This window comes from Barbus barbus (assembly GCF_936440315.1).
Source record: "Barbus barbus genome assembly, chromosome: 36".
Lineage (NCBI taxonomy): Eukaryota > Metazoa > Chordata > Actinopteri > Cypriniformes > Cyprinidae > Barbus > Barbus barbus.
The window spans coordinates 2,122,124-2,143,994 of NC_136714.1; the positions used below are offsets into that span (position 1 = coordinate 2,122,124).

A 21,871-nucleotide genomic window follows, 5' to 3' on the forward strand; every position below is an offset into this window, starting at 1 on the left:
ACGTTTAGTTTGATTACTCCTTTTATATTTGCTTTTATATATATCTGGTCCTGTGAGGTGTCTATGTTATAGCAGAATGATAGTAAAGCTCAAGTTGCACTTGAACTCGACAAAGAGAGAGAGAGAGAAAGATTGGTAATTTGTAAAATTAGTTATATATGGCTAGAAAGAAAATATGTGAAACTGTAATGTAAGCACAAGACCAGGTTTTAAAAGAATGACTGGCATTACAAGTGTGATCATTCGGGAGTTTTCAAAACACATCACTTAACTGTGAAAATAATGCCAACACAAATAAAAAAAAAGCTGCAGTTTTGCTTCAGTTTTGCCTACTGGACAATAAAATGTGTCAAAAATCCCACATATGCACACTGAAAGCAGAAGTTGGGCCAGTAAGAAAGCATAGGGCAAAGTGCCCTGTGACGGCTCATTCTGCAGCATGAAAGTAGCTGGTCATGTTTACTGGGGCCGGTCAAGTGTCTTCTGCTAAACTAATCACACTTACAGTGAGGAGCGTGAGCACTGATCTTCATCAGAAGAATAATGAGTGAAATAGGCGACGACGGCGCAGACGGAAGGAAACTGCCATGTGGCATGGAAAGTCAAGAGGGCAGGAGCCGTGCCACGCTAAACCATACAGGAAACACAAACCTTCCCGCTGCCATGGAGAAGATGAAAAGTTATGTAATCACTATTCATCTGTAAACGTAAGGCGATACAAACACATTATTCATCTGTTTCAGTCACGTGCCTTTTCCCACTCATCCGTTATATTTGTGACCATCAGTTTGGCAATATCTATAAGCATATATGTGATTGGTCCCGAGATCCTGCGTGAAGCGCTTGAATTCAGCAAAAACACAAATCTCAAGAACACTGACGATAGTTATTTTCTGACCCTGCTATATGTGACCCTGGAGCACAAAATCTGAAGAGTACCTGCCTGAAGCAGCCTTTGAAACAGCCTTCTGACAGCTCTTGAGCTTCAAACATGCTCAATATGAGAAATCTCTATTAGCCCACAGAGTCACATGACAAGCAACTGAATGAGTTTGACTCACGTCAATAAGTGATGCAGTGTTTACTTATGCTAAAAGGCCTGAAAAACACACACAGTGTGGATCAACAATAACCTAGCACACAACAACCTGCTTGCATATGATTTGAGGGACAAATGAATGGCTAAAATGTTAATAAAGATTTGCACTCAATTCACAGGTGCATTTATTGAATACTTGTTAGTTACTCTATTAAAGGGCTTGAGAAAGTGTCGGTATAAGAAACGTCACATTTGGTGTCAATCTACAACAGTCCTGAAATTCAGCACTGGATAATGGACATTAATCACTTAGTTTAATGGATGGGTGATGAATAAATCAAATCGTTATCTTTCTGTCAGACTGCATGGCTCACCAGTTGACACCTGGTTGCAGAACTGGTTAAGACCCCCTAAGGCTGACGTAGTAAAGCAGAAGTGTCTGATAAGCCTTCAGCAGGATCTGCAGCTACAGAAATGAACACAGAAGATCAGATCGGTTGGGTGATGTTCTGCACCGCTGCAATTAAAAATAAAGCGTGTGCCGGTTTGGTGAGGTCAGGAGCTGGGGGTGTGGGCCGCTCAAACAGAATGAATAATGCGCTGAAGGGGTTTCTGTGCATCCCGCTGAGTGGGGGGATCACACCAGGGGTTCTCAAAGCAGGCTACGAAATTATTTTAAGGCCCTTTGATCTGATGGATATACCGTGGAATATCACAGAATTTACGTGTCTCAGTTTGGGCTTTGAGAACAATAAAGCAGAATCTGAGCAAAAATAAAGATTGCATAGCCCCTTAATAGTAATGTAAATAGTGCTGTCAAACAATTAATCGCGATTAATCGCATTCAAAATAAAAGTTTTTATGTACATAATATATGTGTGTACTGTGTATATTTATTATGTATATATAAATACACAAACATGCACAAACATAAATATGATATATTTATATATTAAATATATTTATATATAATATAAATGACATGTAAATATTTTTTATTTATATATATATATAATTATATATCACAAAAACTTTTATTTTGGATGCGATTAATCGTTTGACAGCACTAGTAATAATGCATAATGATGTAATGATACTTTCATCTTTATTTACAGCGGTAACCAAGGAAACACTGTATTGCTGCTGTTCCATAAGCGCCACCTGCTGTCAGTGAGTGAATTTGCATCTCATTCAGTCCATCTGCTGGTTTTGTTTCGTTCAGAAGTTTTATACAGTATAGTTTCACATAACTAAAGTCAGACTTTCTGCCTTAATTTATTTGATTTGGGATTTGTTTTAAAATTTCACCGTTGTTGTTTTTTTTTTTTTTTTTTTTTGACATAAAAGATATTTCAATTCCACAAAGAAATTTGCAGCATTTTGTCTGAGAAATAATAAAAGGTTTTTCACACTTTTTCATTTATAATTTGTTTTAAATCTAATTTCTTTAAAAATTATTATTTATTTTCTTTTAATAAATTGTTAAATTGTATAAGTGTTACAATTTCAATTAATTAGACATGCTTTTTTAATTAATACTATTTAAAAACAGAAGAATTTTAATGGAAAAAAGTGTAAACCAGACCGATTAAAGAAGTTACAATGGCATCTAAGAGTACAAACTGTAGTAAGCATATACTTTATCACCGTTATAATTATGAAAAAACCTCAGTTAAAGGTGCACTCAGTAATTTATTTATTAATTAAAAAATATTTTACACATGCAAAAGTATTATTGAGAAATACTGTCCAGCACGTGTGGACAAACACAAGAGCCTGCTAAACGTAAACACAAACTTGCTTTAAACTGAATGGAGCGACTCCATGTGAACCATCCACGCTAATAACATTTTCACAAGCAAAAATCTGTTCAAATGCACACTCACAATAACTTTACAGGTCCTCTGTTGAATCTAAATATCTGCACAAAACCCCTTAAGCTAAGAGAGCAGTTATGAGTAAATTATCGCTAAGGATTTCCTGACCATAAAGGGTTTTGTGCAATAGGCTGCTGGATTTTGAGAGTTTTATTTGTGCCACAATCTGCGTTTTGAGTCTGTCTTTAGCACATCTGAGCACACCATCAAACTCCCATCAGGCAAAGCAGCCTGAGGGACAAGGCGGGCGGCATAATGCTATGGAAATTGTTGAGTCAATGACTATTTGTTTTGCTCTTACATAATACTCGACACACCCATCTGGACCCATCTGGAAACTTAGGTATCAGAGAGCTGGTGCAGTTTGTGTTTGTGAGTCTGATCAGCAGCTTCACTGCACTCAGACAATCAGAAATAAAGCGCACACATCCACAGCGCCGCTCACTACCTGTAAACACAGACTCGCTGTTCTGGAGAAAGACATGAGTGCGGCAGAAAGCTCTCAATGAAGCACAGACGACCAGCCCTAAACCAGCTTCTCTTGGTTTCTTAAACTCACTTCCCAAAAACGGCACGGAAGTGACCTGCTTTAATGAAACTCGACAACAAGGGTGGCACAGTTTTGGGTCAGCTGGCCTTTTATTGCCACTAAAAACCTCTTTTAGCGCATTGCAAACGCAAGCTTTTGGTTTTCTGTCATTGCAATCCTGCTGATATGTCACCAAGAGCATGATATCTAGCTGGTTAACACCGATGAGGTTTGGTTGAAATTACAAAAATGACTAGTGACGGCCTTGAAAACACGTACAATTTTTTTTTAAATCAAATTTATGTAGTTGCAATTTAGATCATTTCCAGGTTTTTGTAAACAAACTAATTATTTGAATTCACAAAAATGTTGGAAATAAAACAATTTATGATATTTCAAGCAAAAACATATATATTTTTTTAAGTGGATTTTTTAATTCAATTAATATAGTTACAATATAGATCATTTCAAGCTTTCTGAAATCAAAAACAATCATTTTTAATTCACAAAAATGTTGGAATGTTTTATGAAGTAAATTTAAGGATTTTTAAACACCTTTTAAGACCAAGAATAGGAATAAACTGAAGGGAACACGATACGTTAATAGTCTCTAAATAGAAATCTGTATAGAGTACACAATGAGTTGTATTAGCAACCCTTCAAAGTTTGGAAATACAACTTCCAACAGATCTCCGTTACTTTTTAATACATCTAACTAACTAAAAGAAACAGCTTTAGGCTTGAATAGCTCTGATCCCAACAACTAGAATACAGAAATAACTTTTACTCTGCAAAAATGTGTTGTTTTTTATCAGTATTTCTGTCTTGTTTTCAATGCAAATGTCTAAAGATTCTTAAATCAAGATGCATTTACTTGAAAAGTAGTCTTGGAGGATATTCATTTATTGAAGTGCATGCAACATTCAATGCCATGACTTTCTGCTCTGATTGAAGACCTTTTAAGGATTTGTGCAAGGGCAAATTAAGACTTTTTTAGGACCCACAGAAACCCTGTCATCTTAGTGAACATCTCAGTTATTGGCTGGTTGAAAATGAATATTATTGTTGAGTGATAAAACAAACCTTTGCACTTTGAACTGATATTTAAGCTAAACTTACAACATGCTTTTAATGACCCTGATTTACTGTAAATGATATTGTTGTCTTCTTAAAAGCCACCTAGATTTGAAAGTGAAAGTCTAAAGTAGTCTGTGTAGTGTTGCTCAGCTGTTTTCATCAGCTTTGATCCAGATGTGTGAATCACCTCATAGCGTACACACTACAAAGGGGTCATAGCAGCACTGTCATTGAGGCTAGCCCTCCAATTCCAGCATATTAAACTATTTGTGTAGGTTTGTTTAGACCGTGAGGCCCAGAAATACTAGTCGATGTCTATCTAGTCAGCTCGCTGGGATTTGAGACACGGCCCGCGGCTGCACCGCTGGAATGCAGTAGTTTCATTGATTTCTGTCATTAATAAATTACTTGAGACTTAAAACACGTAACTTCTTTCAAATGTTCACACTTTGAGCTAATGTTTACTTATCAATAACTGCAGTTTTACTTTACTTCACTGAGAGTCAGTCTGTGGAGCAGCTGTACATCTGTCGTTGTACTACATGAATAACCTCATAAAGAATAAAAAACATCACTAGACCCCAAACAAAACAATTACGTTAAACAGCTAACGTTACAGTCAAATAAATAAGATCAAACATCGAGCACGAGTGGTTCATGAATCTTTTTTAAATGAGTCGAAGCTTCATTGTGCTGATATTTCTCAGTTTACCGCGAGTTATTGACATTCTGAAGTGTTTCTTTTAGTCATATCTGTAGTGATAAAGTATTTATTGGGTGTTTTTACCTCAGATGTTCGTCGTGTCGGAGCAGTTTTCAGCGCTTTCTTCAGCGATAGATCCACTGAAGAATTCATATTAAACTCTCTGATTTCCGGATATAAAAACTTAATATATTCACGTGTGTCGATATAATAAAGTTAAATATAAAAGTTAAATGAAATAAAATAAAAAATGTCATCATGAATCTCCTGAAGAGTCCGGGAAATCTGGCATTGATTTGAGTTAGCTTCGGTTAGCATGTGAAGTGAAGCGCGAATCAGAAACAGCCAAAGTTGTCCAAAAACAATCCTTCATTCCTGGGAAATTTCTCCATTCGTGACGGTAAAACATCATAAATAATCGGAGGTTCATAGGATCCTCCGAGCAGAAGCGTCCAGCAACAGCCCATGACTGCAGTTCAGCCCCGAGCCAAGCCGCCTCAACAACATTCACATGACGAGCTGCTGCTGGAGACCAGTGCGTACTAAACTACACTGATCACTGAGGGACACGAGACCAGTGCGTACTAAACTACACTGATCACTGAGGGACGCGAGACCAGTGCGTACTAAACTACACTGATTACTGAGGGACACGAGACCAGTGCGTACTAAACTACACTGATCACTGAGGGACACGAGACCAGTGCGTACTAAACTACACTGATCACCGAGGGACGCGAGACCAGTGCGTACTAAACTACACTGATCACTGAGGGACGCGAGACCAGTGCGTACTAAACTACACTGATCACTGAGGGACGCGAGACCAGTGCGTACTAAACTACACTGATCACTGAGGGACGCGAGACCAGTGCGTACTAAACTACACTGATCACTGAGGGACACGAGACCAGTGCGTACTAAACTACACTGAGGGACACGAGACCAGTGCGTACTAAACTACACTGATCACTGAGGGACACGAGACCAGTGCGTACTAAACTACACTGAGGGACGCGAGACCAGTGCGTACTAAACTACACTGATCACTGAGGGACGCGAGACCAGTGCGTACTAAACTACACTGATCACTGAGGGACGCGAGACCAGTGCGTACTAAACTACACTGATCACTGAGGGACGCGAGACCAGTGCGTACTAAACTACACTGATCACTGAGGGACGCGAGACCAGTGCGTACTAAACTACACTGATCACTGAGGGACACGAGACCAGTGCGTACTAAACTTCACTGAGGGACGCGAGACCAGTGCGTACTAAACTACACTGATCACTGAGGGACACGAGACCAGTGCGTACTAAACTACACTGATCACTGAGGGACGCGAGATCAGTGCGTACTAAACTACACTGATCACTGAGGGACGCGAGACCAGTGCGTACTAAACTACACTGATCACTGAGGGACGCGAGACCAGTGCGTACTAAACTACACTGATCACTGAGGGACGCGAGACCAGTGCGTACTAAACTACACTGATCACCGAGGGACGCGAGACCAGTGCGTACTAAACTACACTGATCACCGAGGGACGCGAGACCAGTGCGTACTAAACTACACTGATCACTGGGGGACGCGAGACCAGTGCGTACTAAACTACACTGATCACTGAGGGACGCGAGACCAGTGCGTACTAAACTACACTGATCACTGAGGGACGCGAGACCAGTGCGTACTAAACTACACTGATCACTGAGGGACGCGAGACCAGTGCGTACTAAACTACACTGATCACTGAGGGACGCGAGACCAGTGCGTACTAAACTACACTGATCACCGAGGGACGCGAGACCAGTGCGTACTAAACTACACTGATCACCGAGGGACGCGAGACCAGTGCGTACTAAACTACACTGATCACTGAGGGACGCGAGACCAGTGCGTACTAAACTACACTGATCACTGAGGGACGCGAGACCAGTGCATACTAAACTACACTGATCAATGAGAGACGCGAGACCATTGCATACTAAACTGCACAGATCAGACAGATGTGAGACCAGTGCATACTAAACTACACTGATCAATGAGGGACGCGAGACCAGTGCGTACTAAACTATGCTAATCTTTAAAGGACACGAGATCAGTGCGCACTAAACTACGCTGATGACTAAAGGACACAAAACCAGTGTGTACTAAACTACACTGATCACTAAGAAACCAGTGTATAATAAACTACACTGAGCGATGTGAAACCGGGAGGTATTTCAGAAATGTTTTAGCAACTAACTCTGCAAGTTCATGTATAAGAAAACCTCAACTTTCAGTTCCAAAATCAGATTGTTTCCATTTCAGCTTACACTCTGAACATAAGATGCACATTTCATCATTTATCATTTTAAAGCTTCTTTAACAATGTTTATTTCACTTTAACCACAAAGAGAAGTGTGGAAGGATGCTGTACACTTCATGCACTCAACCGTCACAGCTTTCTTTACAGATTTTTGCAGCTTTTCTAAAGACTACAAAATAACATGATGAAATGTGTACTCTAGACCAGTGGCTCTCAAACCTGTCCTGGGGACCCCCAGCCACCACATATTTTGTATGTCTCTCTCATAGGCTACACCCAGTACAAGTCTAGCAGATTCTACTAATGAGCTGATGAGTTCAATCAGGTGTGTTAAATGAGGGAGACATACAAAATATGCTGTGGTTGGGGGTCCCCAGGACAGGTTTGAGAACCACTGTTCTAGCCGTTAGAGCACACAGTGTGCAGTACATCATTTACGTGAGTTAACTGTGGGTTACCAGTAGGAGGTTGTTTGAACTCCTCAGAGCTGTTCTGGAATCAGTACAGCCCGAGTAAGCAAGGATTAATCAACAGATTCATGGTTTACACTGTCGTCTAAATGTTTGGGATCAGTAAGGTTTTTAAATGTTTTTTTACACATCAAGGCTGCATTTATTTGATCAAAAATACAGAAAAAAACTAATATTTTGAAATATTATTACAATTTAAAATAATGGTTTTCTATTTTAATATACTTTTAATATATATAAATATAATTTATTCCTGTGATCAAAGCTGAATTTTCTGCATCATTACTCCAGTCTTCAGTGTCACATGATCCTTCAGAACTCATTCTAATATACTGATTTATATTTTACATTAATAATTGGGTAACACTTTATTTTAGAGTCTCTTAACTAGTTGCTTATTAGCATGCATATTACTAGAATATTAGCCATGTATTAGTACGAATTAAGCACATATTAATATCTTACTCTACATCCCTAATCCTACCCAATACCTAAACTTAACAACTACCTTACTAACTATTAATAAACAGCAAAGTAGGAATTTGAGGGAAAAGTCGTAGTTAATAGTGAATAAGAGTTCCCTATTCTAAAGTGTGACCTAATATTTTTTATAACCGGTGATATTTTTAGAACCCCTTTTTTTCAGGATTCTTAAAACGTCAAAAAGAACAGCATTTATTTAAAATAGAAATCTTTTTAAAATAGAAAATTCAACTTTGCATTACAGCATAAATTATATTTTGATGTTTAAATAGAAAAACATTATTTTATATTCTAATAATATTTCACAATCTTACTATTTTTCAGTATTTTTAAAAAAAATATAAAAACATCTTTCTGATCCCAAACTTTTGAACAGCAGTGTATGTGATGGTAAAATAAAGTTGATTAGAAGTTGAGAAAGAAAATGAAATCAGACCTTTAAAAAGAGTTCACATGCTGCTCAGATTAACGTAATCTAGATTGTGTTTTTCCATTTTACACCACACTTTCAGACGCCACTATAGATGAACACGCACTGACAGACAGAGAGATAATGATAGCTGCTGTGCAAAGTAACAATCAACAACATATATAATTGTAATGTTGGCATATTTATTGCACAATATTCCCATAAAAACTGGGAAACAAAGATAAGGTCAAAAAGAGAGGCTTTATGTACAAATACATCAAGAAACTCTATGCAGTATATACAGCTAACATTTACCAATGCATGCCAAGTAAATAAATTAAATGCTTTTCTGTATAAAGAAATAATTAGATATAAATACACATTCTGGAGAAGACAAATGGATATAGATTTCTTTTTTTTTTAAATACAAAATGTTTCCCACCGAAGCAACTCCTACATGTTTTAACCAGCTAAAATAACCTGCAACACCTTGCAAAGCCTGTGGTTTGTTTTTCTTTTTTTGTCGATTAAGACTTAGATGCATGGTTTGACTCAAAGACAAAGTAAGCCAACCATTCATAAACATCTTGGTAAGTCATTAACTGATTGAATCATTGCATGTTCATTTTTCCATTATTCCATCAGTAAACAATCTGTCTGCAAGCTAAGACGACACATGAAAAAATTTCAGCATTTCAATCCTGAAAATACAAGATGATTGTAGAATGTCCCTGGATCAGTGTTAAAAAAGGGTCCAGCACAAATCCCAACGTAGTGATTGTGACCATCGTGTTTCTCTTGACTATTATTCCTTTTTTTTTTTTAAATCGCATCACACAGAATGTCATAAATGTCAAAATAAAAATACATCTCAATCATTTCCACAGGACAGGTAAACACTTCTGCTACAGCTAAAGTGACGCTGTCCAAAAAAAGAGATCAAAACTGAATCCTCAGAGCTCATTCATGGGAAATCGTGCATCTTTATTGGGTGACTGAAAACCAAAAAATGAAAACTTTACCTCAAATGTTGAATTTAGCATGTTAGATGTATGTGTGTGATACTGAAGGTTTGAGGTAGAGCTCATTTCAACTGGACACGACAGGGTAAGCTCGCTTGTAAACACAAAGAAAGGAATATTACATGATCATTCACTCCCACAATCCATTGAGAACAGTCCATGATATATTCATTTAAAATCATAAAACTGATTTTATAACCAAGTCTTTGTTTCCTACGTTGATTTGAAGAAGGTGCCATGAACAGCTTCAGTGTTTGTTCTTGATGTACGCAAAGGCCTGCTTGGATTTCTTCTTTGGCTTTTACATTCTTACGTTGTGTAAAGGAACAAGAAATAAAACAAAATGCGGTTTATGGAATTAAAAAATGCACTCCGGGTGTTCACTGTTGAAAAGTGATATTCCCAGATCACTTTCAGGGAACCTCTGGGTTTCGACTGTCATCTAATGGCGGAGCGTCTGTCCTGCAGTCTGCTCACCCTGAGACCGTTCCCAGCGAACGCCAACTCAAGGGCCTCCCTGCTCCAGGAGTCTCAGGGGGCTTCTAGGGGCCCCGAACCTGGAGGACCCGTCTGCCGGCGGGGGAATGGAGTCTCTCTCGCTCTCCGTGTGGCTTACAGGAGAATCTGGGCCACGTACGGAGAGTGTGTGCTCGCTATGGCCGCTAGCAGGGGCAGATCGTTAGACTCGATCCTGTGGGGATAAATCAGATCAGATTGTTAACAACAAAAAAAACAACTTCACAACGTTTTATTCACACTTCAGATGATCTCACAGCTGAATTCCATAAAGTTTGCAAGATTGGTGAAATTAAACGTTTATTAGATATTCAAAGATTTGTTTAAATGAAATGTGTATTTGCTGAATGCTGACGCTAGATGAGAAAGTATTGTAATAGAAAGCTAATTCTATACACTTTTTCATATACCGCTTACTTTGTGTAAAGTTCTGTGTAATAATTCATTAGTCTGTTAAAATAATGAGAGCTTCGTGCACTCTGGCCCTAGTGTTCTCATTAGAGCACTGTCATAATAAAAGTATATCGGTCGAAAAGTATATCGGTCGACCACTAATTACAACTAGTAGAGAGACGGATGAACTCTTACCCTAGAACCATGCCCAACTCCTTCACATGCACCCTGGTCTGTCCTTTCAAGTACTCGGCCAGCATTTTGCTCTTGAAGTAGAGTTCCTGCAGCCGGTCCTCCAGATGCATTATACACTGAAAACAAGAGCGTTGTGTCACACACCATACAAACATACAGCACTGACTCCAATCCTGCTCATTTCATAATAAAGGTCCAAAGCCCGGCTTTGAGTTTGCATGTGTTGATGTCCATGTGTTTGAAATTAGTTGAAATTAGTATGCATTTTTTCCATTCCAGTGCACTACTTTTCCATTGTTTGTCTATGTAGACATGCTACACAAACACGTATGAGCCTTGCGCGTCGCAGAATCTTGCATGAGCACCACGTTATTAAGATGCTGTGTCAAGTTAAAAGAATTTAAACTTTCACACGCAGCGCCGTTCATCAAATCCAATCAGAAGAGCCCAGAGGCAGGGCAAGCGTTGCAAGCTTTTGTTTACAGTAGCAAGTTGGCAAAGCAACCGTTTAATTTGACTGCAACAAGCATTCTGTGCTGCACTTTTTAAAAAAAACATTTGTGAGCGCGGTCTCTCGCGTTTTTAGATGCAAAGATGCATTCTGTTTTGGTTTATTCTCCTAACAGTAAAACATAAGATTACTTACTTTTGATACTTTATTGATCCAATGATTGTTCAGAAATTTTGTTAATTGATCACTTACAAAAATAATCAACAGTGAGAGTGCTAAAATGTGTTCACGTTTCCTTACAGATGTGCTGATGATTGAGTAGATAAAGCAGAAGAAATGTGAGAAAGATACACTCACGAAGTTTGGCGACAAGTTGTGTCGGTAGAGCTGGTAGGTGGACTGGAGCAGGTTGGACACGAGGTTGGACACGAGCACCTCTTTGCCCAGCTTGTCCGAGGGTCGTCTCTGGCTGCTGGCCACCTGCACGCTCCACTTATCGGTGTCTGCGATAATGCAGACAGCCTCTGCGATGGGCTCATCCAGCACAGGATGCTGCACAACAACAATTCAGCTCGTATCAATTTACACATCATTTACACATTTTTGTTCATTTAGGACTCTCAGCGACACTCAAGTGCTGTAGGTGGGAGTATTGGACTCTTTTTCAAACGAGAGAGTCCCATGGTAAAAGTAATTTGTGATGATGAATGATTAACAGCAGTGTTTGGGGATCGTATGTAAGGCTGTAACTAACAACGTTAATAACTGCTTAATCTATTGCTTATTTATTAAACTTGGCAAAATAGGGTTAAAATATAAACATTACATTGTGAACCACAAAACAACTGATTGCTTACCATTTATAAAGTACAAGTTAAATTAAAATGAAAATCATAAGAAAAACAAAATCTCTATATAATTTTTCTTTTTTAATTTTTGTAATTTAGTACATCAAGTTAAACTAAATAAAAAAGATAAATGATGCCTTGGCAACTAGCTGAAATAAAAAAATAAAAAAATAATATTTTGTTTTATTTCAAGTAAAAAAAAATTTTTTCATGGTTTTCATTTTAGTTTTTGTAAACTGGCACAGATGCGATTAGTTGATAATCAAATTTGTTGCCAATAATTGTCATTGTAGAAGATTATCAATTTGATCGATTAGTTATTGCAGCCCTAATCTTATATAACCGTAACTATCAGCAGCAGTGATTTGACCCTTCAAGTGTTCGGCAGGAGGTGGTATTTACCTGCACAGCATGGGCCAGATCCGACACCAGGTTCTGCCTCAGTTTCTCATCATTGGGGGCTCCGTGCAGAACAAAATCTGGGACGTACGTAGGACAGTATCCTCCAAAGAGCGACCTCCCAAAGTTGGCAATGCTCGGTTTAGAGAAGTTCTCCACCAGCTTTGCTCTAGAAAACACATAAACTTGTTCATTAGCAACATTTATAATGTACAGACTAGAACTGGGTGATGTGGTCAAAAAAAAAATTTGAATTGTGATATATGATATATCTCTCTGTATTTTCTATCCTTTTTTATTTTGAGATTTAAAAATATATATAACTTTTTTTTTTACATCCAGCTCGATGTTGTCCAATGAAACAATGTTTATATTATGAAAACAATGAAAAAGTGAATGTAGCCATGTAGGCAATGCTATTATGTGCAAAAAGGGTTAAAATCAATCTAAAAACAAAAATAATGCTGTTTAAAAGAAGTTAAATTCACTCAAATAAAAATGAAAATAAATAAACAAAAGCACTGCATTACATTTTAACTTACAGTGACTACTATCATAAAAATACATTTTCTTCTACATTTATTATCCAACTACAAATATTTCAGCAAAATGTGTAAAAGCTCATGTTTAGGACAAATTGGATTATGCACTTTCCCCGCCGCAGCTTACTCTGTGTCCTCTGCAGATGTGCTCGTATTAAACTACTGTATATCTATTATATATATTTTTACATCAAATGTTCCCTCCTGGTGGAATGACCTGCCCAACTCAGTCCGAACAGCCGAGTCCTCAGCCATCTTCAAGAATTGGCTAAAAACACATCTTTATTTGACCCTCTAACTCTAGCACTCTCTATTCTAATTCTATTCTTTAAAAAAAAACTTGCCCCTTTTAGACTTGCACTCTATTTATTTACTAACTGCTTGTTTCGTTAAAAAAAAAACACTAGCTTGCTATTCTTTTTGTATTCTATTTTCTTTTTATTTATTATATAATTTTTAAAAAAATTGCTACGTGTACCGGGTTAACTGAGACTTCTTACAGCACTTGCTTATTGCTCTTTTCTTGATTTTGATTGCTTCCATTGTCATCATTTGTAAGTCGCTTTGGATAAAAGTGTCTGCTAAATGTCTAAACGTAAATCTCGATATAAATGGCATCGTCTCATTCCATATTGTTTGTTAAAATATATTGTACAAACTCGATAAACCGCCTAGCCCAAATTCAGCCCACAAGCCAAACAAAACAGATGGTTCTGATAACTCTCTCCTCTCCGCTCTTACCCGGGTAAAGGCACCTCGAACTCATCCTGCCAGTCGGCCTGCTCGTCAGCGTAGAACGGCCCATCGGGCTCCTGCCTGGGCAGCTCCTGTCCGGCGTCCTCGCTCTCGCTGTCCCCCAGCGCGCTGTCCGAGCTCTCGTTGCGTGGGATCTCCCAGTCGTTCAGCGGGACTGCTTTCTTTTTCTCCCCAGCGGTGCCTTGTGAAGGAACACTCAGCGATATCTCGATGCCCTTGTCCTGCTCGGCAGAACAGTAGGTTTTACAGCAGCCCGCGCTGACGTCTCCTGCGTCACACTCACACACGATTTTATCCAACCGTGGGGCATTGTTTCCTGTACTTTTCATCGCCGTTTGGAAGACATCATCAATAGTCCTCGTCTCCACGGGATTGTCATCGCTGAAATACTCATCAAACATGTCCATGCAGTCACCTTGCGCTCTCGGACACCACTGAGACGTCTTTCTAGTCCTTGTCTTGCTATCGTTGGTCTTGATTTGGTCCTCTTGGAGTTTCGCCTCGCTGTTACACTGCTTCTGCTGGTTGTCTTTGAGAAGCTTCTTGTGTTTCTTGATCTCGTCCTCCAGCTTTTGTTGTCGACTCTCCATGTCAGATTCAGGAGACATCGAATCTCCGATGAGGAATGTGACTTTAGCGGAGGGCTCGTTCCCGGTGTTATCAAAGCTCTTGGCAGGGGGCTTCTTTTCTAGCAGGATATCTGATGAATGGAAGATCCTGATGGGCACGGCACAGGACTCCACCTCGGGCCGCACATCCCCTTGAATCTCGAGCGAGGGTATTCTATCACACGGCGAGTTGGAGCCGACCTTTACCACAGTTTCCAGTCGAGTCTCAAGCCGTGGGCTCCCTGCTTCTCTGAAGATGGGCACGTCACTGATACGATCCGCCTCCGGTGCTGCGGGATGCGGACGTTTGTGCTCGTCTGGGGCTTCTGAGTCCATGTATGTGCTGCTCTGTAAGCTGTTGTCATCAGACGGGTAGCCGTCCTCTCCCTCGGCACCCTGGGACAGGTAGTCTTGGCTCGGCTTGTGCACAGTGACCAGCACATAGTCGGACTCCTCCACCTCTCCGCGGCGCAGCGACGTGGTGATGAGCGAGTCGGGCATCACGACGGCCACGTCCTCTGTGCTCTCCAGCATGTGTGTTTCCAGTAACTCCGAGCAGCGGATGAAGTAGGTCAGCACATAGAGAAGACGCTGCACCAGCTCCTGACGTCGGCCAACCACCACCGTACGGGACAGACGCACAGGTGAGCCGATTGCCCCGTACAGGTCACCTGCAACAAGAACAACATTAACCAAAACTATTCTTACACATTTGCCAGGAAACAAATAAGCAGTGCTGGGTAGTAATGGATTACATGTAATCAGATTATAAAAAACTGAATACTCGTAACTGGATTATATTACATTTTAAAATGCTCATAATCAGATTACAGTTACTTAATTTACATATTATTCAAAAATGGCAGTAAAATATTCAGAATTTACTGATTCCCTTTTTTTCCTCTTATAAAGGGCTTTCGCACCGCATAGTTATGGAGCTAGCCAACAGGGTGGTTCCTAGAGAAACAATTTCTCCGTCGGGCCGTCTAGATCCAACCACGTCCCCCGGATCTTGTGTTCTGCAGTGAGGACCATCTCATGTTCCCTCTAAGATGCGCACGTGCAGCCGCGCACACGCAAAAATTAGTTGGGAAAGCCATTTGACTCTATTCTAGTTCAAATGAAAGAATTGCAATGCTTGGGCAAACCGCTATAGAGTTAGAACCGGTGAATGCGGTTTACATGTTTCATAGAAAGAGAATGATGTGCGCCAAATGAGTCGCTGCAGAAACCCAATACTTCAATGGTTGCGGACGAAATAGCTCAAATCGAGAGCCAACACAAACACAATGACATGTGATAGAAAACGTCCTCATGTATTAAAGAAGAGTGGCTTGATACATTTACAGTCACACACAGGTGTATTTTGCAAACTGTACTTTACGGATGTTTAGATAGCTATATAAGAATTCACATCACATGTTCACGTTTTTTTTTTTTTTTATATATATATTTAACTTACAGATCTCAGTTTAAACGCTTCAGTTTGTTTTCTATTCTCTTCTATCAGTTTAAATGCTTCAGTTGTTTTGATATTATATTATATTATGTTAGGCCTATATTATAAACCTAATAAACAGTCACTTTTGCTCATCAAGGCTATATTTAATCAAGAAAAAAAAAAAAGGGAATATTGTGAACTCTTAGGCTATTGCAATTTCTAATATTGGTTTTCTATTTTAATATATAGTGTATTCCTGTAAAGCAAAGCTGTATTTTCAGCATCATTACTCCACTCTTCAGTGTCACATGATCCTTCAGAAATCATTCTAATATACTGATTTATTATCAGAGTTTAAACTGTTGTGCTGCTTAATATTTTTTGGAACCTTTTTTCTTTGATTAGGCTAATAAAAAGTTTAAAAGAACAGCATTAATTAAAAATATAAATATTTTCTAACAATATAAGTCTTTACTATCACTTTTTATCCATTTAACACATCCTTGCTGAATAAAAGTATTAATTAAAAAAATAAAAGAAAATAAAAGAAAGAAAAAATTGACTCATCCCAAACTTTTGAGCGGCAGTGTATTGTACTGTAAAAATGTTTTCTCAGGTAACTTAAAATGTACATCTTTTAGTTACATCAAGGGTCAAATCAAATATAAACAGCATATTAAAGTTAAAAGTTACACACTTTTTTTGTGCGCGTGCTGTATAGGTCTGGTATAAAGAATGTTTTTGCTTAGGTGGCCGAAATGTCCGCCCAATAGAGAAAAGTTTTGCTCAGCAAGAAAAAAAAATTAGAGGGAACATTGGTCACTGGTAGTTCCTATAGAACTATTTTAGACCCTACTCTGAAGTAGGAGCTAATTTAGTTCCTCCAAAGTTCCTAGAACTAAAACCATTCCTAGTTCCTGCGGTGCAAACATGCCAAAAAGCGGGTACTTCCGCCAATGGTTCTAAGAACTATGACAAGGTTCCTCCAGTGCAAAAGCCCCTATAGAGTTTGAACTGAAGTTCTACAATTAACTCCAGTTTGGGAAACCGCATGTATAATGCACTTCATATTGTTAATAATCAAATAATGGAATATATTTTCTTTCTCTTTGCTTTTTTATATCGGTATGGTACATTTACTGGTAAGTTTAAAATAAGTTATGTAAAAAGTCATCTAAAAAGTAGTTAGAATACATTCCCTAAAATGATTAACCTAGATTACGTTACTAACTACAAATTTCATCATGTAATCTGTAAACAGTAACCGACAACAATTTGTAAGTAATCTACCCAATACTGGAAATAAGAGGGTGTCACTTGTATGTCTGATATAATGGCAGGATTAGTCCTTTCTCCCTTGGTTCCCCTCAGAGATTCAATCATACTTTCATATTCATATTATTTCCCTCTGTAAATTCATTCAGCGTCTTCTGCCATAGTTTAACTCAAAAACAAAACCAAGGCTGTATTTATCATGGGTTGTTCAAACTGCAACCGTTTCTATTTGTAACCCTCAAACTGGAAAGAGCTTGGTGACCCTTGCAAATCTTTAGTGACCCCTAGTGGGGGTCACGACCCCCAGGTTGGGAACCACTGCTTTAAAAGGTTCTTCATGGAACCATATAGATGCCGATAAAGAACTTTTTTTTTTTTTAAGTGTAGTGTGCATCGATGCTCCCCGTTTCTTGTGGTGCATTGTAGGATTTTCAGGGAGTGGATGTTTCAGGGATTTTGCGATTAAGACTGTGCCCTGACTACTAAACTGTCCTGCAAAGTTTATTTCCAATCTCCAACACAGCTGCCTGTGATTTTCAAGCAGTCATGAGGACCCTGATTAGCTGGTTAAGGTGTTTGATTCAGGTTAAAGCTGCAGGGCAGCAGGACTGAAGACTCCAGTTCAAATGCAATGTTTCCCAACCCTGTTCCTAGAGGCACCCCAACACTACACACGTTCAAACTCTTCCGAAGCAAACACAACCTGCTTATCAGCTCATTAGCAGAGACCAGAAATATCCAAAATGTGTCTTGTTGTGGTGCCTCCAGAAAGAACCCTGCTCTAAAGCTCACTGTGGCAAGTCATTTCCATCAACACTCCACTAGGTGGCGAAATGCACACATTTTTGCACTCAAGCATGCATCATTTACCAAGCTGTGCCCAAAGTGGGTTGTAGGGATGTGTTTTCGCCAGCATGTCCACGCTCTGTGAGGAGTGCTTCTCCAGGAAGTTCTTTATGGGTGGTTGACCGTTGGGCATGACCGTGGGAACCCAGGCGAGATGATTAGTGAGAACCGCAGTGAGAAGCGCCGGGAGGAATCTAAATGCAAGAGACAAAGCAAGCGAGAACATGGTTACATTCACGCTTATCATGGGAGTTCGATGGCTTGAGGAGTATGTGTGGCATCACTCAACTGGTTCTTGGAAGCTTGCTCCATGAGCAGGGCCAGCTCCCTCATGAACTGGCCACAAAGCTGGTTCTTTTCAGGTGGACCCGACATCATGGTGAGCCAGACGGGCTCAGGCACACGTGGCATGGTGTAGAGGTTGCAGATGGTCGTCCTACAGGGTGTCCGCATACAAAGACAGAAGAGCTTTTGTCAACAGCTGAAACAAAGAGCGCTTTCGTTGCACAGGGCTGCCCCAGCTGGGAAAGACCTTTGCAGCATATTTAACTTCTGCAAATGTCAAGCAGCCCGGGAGCATTGGCCGCGGTCCAGAGCTTAACACCCAGATGCTACTCGAAATGGTAGGAGTTCAGGAAAGACTGCAGAGTCACGAGTAGGACTGCTTCTGCAAAACTAGCATGCTTTCTCCACTCAATTACACGCAAAGCAAATCTCTGGATGCATCTTTAACACTAATCTGCAATGGAGCAACGCTGTTTACCATTACAAGCAATACTCGTGCTGATTAGGCACTGGGAAAAATGCAGATGTTTGCACAAACTCCCGAGTGTGTTGCCAATAACCTGACACTTGGAAAAAAAAAACGACAATGTACTCCCTTCCCAAGCCGTACTATACTTCCCAGTACTGAAGTTAAGGTGTAGTGACCTATAAAAAGCCTCATGCAACAGTAGCTAACAGACACAGAACTGTTTTAGCACTGGATTAGGTAAGAGTTATGAAGCTCCGAGGTTTGCTTTCACAAACCAAGACCCTGAAATGAGGACTGACAGAACACGACATGCTAAACGTTTATTACTTAAAAGCAGGCCTGGGTGATTATTTAAGCAATATGGTATTAGAGGAATTCACAGTATAACACCTTCAAGTGTTATAAAGCCTTACTATATAATACAAATATTAAAATGTTGATAAATTTCATTGGTACACTCGAAGATTTAACAGAATTAAACCAGCAAAAGTTAAGGATCCGTTTGTGTCACTTTTATTGTTATACTGCTGCATCTACATTAAATGAATGTAAAAGAGCACTAAAATAAATTTAGATTAAGTAAAGTCTATTCTTACTGTATTTTACACCTAGATTAAATTTGATCCCCCTGTCTTAACTAAAATATGAACAGCTGATTGTTGACCAACTGATTTCCACAATTAAAACAATCACACACTGATGTACAGCATCATTTCAGATCTTCACAACCCCCCGAGGATGAACGCCAAGGTGTATAATTATCCCACTGGAGGTGGGAAATTGGAAATATTTGTTTGTCTGTTCACTTGCACATTATTGACTATTCTGGTCTGTCCTGACAGTGTGTGAGGGAGATAAGGTTTCTGTGGCACTGGGGTCAGGTTGCTCTGGCCACGGACCAACAAGCATATGACTTGGAAGTATGAGAGGGTGCATAGTGCATCACCTCTGAAGCACTGACACGGACAGAGCTTATTTTACACAGACCAGGACTGAAGCACAAGCTCGCACGACCTTCTGCTCAGTTCCTTAGCAAGATGTTATATGCTCTTTTCACTACTAAAGCTTATACTAAATTAGAATTTTATTTTAAATGTTGATAAAAAAACAAGATGTGCACGTTATTTCCACTTCTATTTATTTATTAGCTGATGTTTCTATCCAAAGCAAATGAAAAACTCCTCACGGTTAATCAATTAACTGATTGTTACAACGAAAGTGTTTAATTTCTGCAGTTTTTGAACAGTTCGGTCAAACTAACAGATCAATGTTCTGATGGCACCACAGGGATACAATGTTTGTCTTTTAGGAAAATCAACCTACAAATATAGTTGAAGTCAATATAGTCTTGTTCAGACTGCAAGCCGAGATCCAGATCCCGATTTTTGTGCATATTCAATTATATTCATATTTAACCAGTGTGAAAGGCAAAAAATAAATACATCACAATCACATAAAATCCGATTTTTAAAAATTAGGTTTAAGCTACATTCATATGAGATTTTAAATCCTATTCAAATCACATTCCTGGAAATCCTTTTCAGTCTGACTGCTCAGATTGGATTCAGTAAAACAAAAGAGCGCCACACAAATTGGATCCGAACAGTTGCGATACACAGTGTGGACAGTAACTAATTTAGACCGGATTTAATAGGATATGCACAAAATCAGATTTAGACTCACAGTCTGAAAAAGGCTTGTTACTCCGAGATCATAGGAAGCATGAAAACAATGCATTTTTATAATGATAATTGACATTTAAAAAATGTGACACCTCTAGTATGATTGACAGGTTGATTTTTGTTTTTATTTCTTTGAATGCGTTACGCTTCTCGTTGCCCTGAACATGATACGAGAGTTATCGTGTGAATTGTGTCAAAGGTCATCGAGCTCAATGCAGCAGCAGGAAACTTCCAGCAACGCCTCCAGAGGCGTTCATTAAGATTGGACACAAAGTCATTGCATGTGAAAGCGCTCTCAGATCAGTGTCGTGTGTCTCATGTCACATGAGCGGATTAGTGGATTAAGTGTCCAGTAAACCTTGGCTGGACTTTTAGTGGATGCAAATAACAAAACACCTGGTGAGCAGTGTCCACAGACATGTCACCACAAACTCACCGAAACTCATTGAGGCCATCCACCATGCGACTGTAAGCCAAAGCTCTCTGGCTGGCATCAGCTGACCTGCGGCTCAGTATCATAGCCTTAAAACAAACAGAGAGCCACAAACACACACCGTAAGAGAGACGCAACAGATGGCGCAGGGAGACGGCAAACCACAAAAACACAAATCATGTCTAACCTGCTCAATGGCACTTTTGAGTTTGTTCATGTGACTCTCAAAGAGAGGAAAGTGAGAGAAGAAAAAGTCCTGGAACTTGGCGTTTTCTTCCTCGTTGGGGGAGAGCAGGAAGATGACACCAATAGCAATCTTCTTCTTCCTGGCAACACCCAAACTCGGCCCGCCGTTCTCGTCAGACATGTTGAAACTCTCCTCCACAGACCTGGAATGCAAATGTGAGCAGGTAAAAAGAGTCTCACACTGAAGTTTAAACGCACTAATGAGTCCTCACTATTGTTTGCCATTTCAGAATTTCTCTCTCAAGTTTGCATGTGTTAAGTGAAGGTCCTGATGAAAGATCTGAAAAATCTGCTGTAATTAGAAGTAGGTGATATACTGATAAAAACCGTAAACCGGTAGAAATTTGTCATGAAATTCTCATCTCTGACTCGGCTACACTCAACGATGCAATGTTATGCAAAGTTGCATAAACAGTTTACATTTGCATGCATTTTTTATGCCTAACCAGTGACTTCAATCTATTCAAACACAACAAGATGTGAAAGAGAGCTACTCTGTACTCATGCTCTGTCTGAGCGCCCATAAAGCAGCCGCTCACACAGCATCCGAGTAATAAACTCG

At 39.4% G+C, this 21,871-nt stretch overlaps 2 protein-coding genes across 6 annotated transcripts in view; both read right to left on the minus strand.

Moving 5' to 3' along the window:
• Window positions 1-5,759, minus strand: part of LOC306856220 (rap guanine nucleotide exchange factor 6-like) — a 94,797-nt gene extending 89,038 nt beyond the window's left edge. For all 3 annotated transcript variants that reach the window (XM_079395360.1, XM_079395359.1, XM_079395358.1), the window contains exon 1: window positions 5,310-5,759. In XM_079395360.1, the coding sequence (XP_079251486.1) occupies window positions 5,310-5,378 (69 nt within the window). In that variant the 5' untranslated portion in view covers window positions 5,379-5,759. The remainder of the gene's footprint in view (window positions 1-5,309) is intronic.
• A 3,326-nt stretch (window positions 5,760-9,085) lies between these two features.
• Window positions 9,086-21,871, minus strand: part of LOC306856068 (folliculin-interacting protein 1-like) — a 35,456-nt gene continuing 22,670 nt past the window's right edge. For all 3 annotated transcript variants that reach the window (XM_079395070.1, XM_079395068.1, XM_079395069.1), the window contains 9 exons: window positions 21,251-21,452; window positions 21,067-21,152; window positions 18,484-18,630; window positions 18,219-18,388; window positions 14,010-15,303; window positions 12,730-12,895; window positions 11,837-12,031; window positions 11,029-11,144; window positions 9,086-10,615 (listed from right to left, as the gene is read on the minus strand). In XM_079395070.1, the coding sequence (XP_079251196.1) occupies window positions 10,537-10,615; window positions 11,029-11,144; window positions 11,837-12,031; window positions 12,730-12,895; window positions 14,010-15,303; window positions 18,219-18,388; window positions 18,484-18,630; window positions 21,067-21,152; window positions 21,251-21,452 (2,455 nt within the window). In that variant the 3' untranslated portion in view covers window positions 9,086-10,536. The remainder of the gene's footprint in view (window positions 10,616-11,028; window positions 11,145-11,836; window positions 12,032-12,729; window positions 12,896-14,009; window positions 15,304-18,218; window positions 18,389-18,483; window positions 18,631-21,066; window positions 21,153-21,250; window positions 21,453-21,871) is intronic.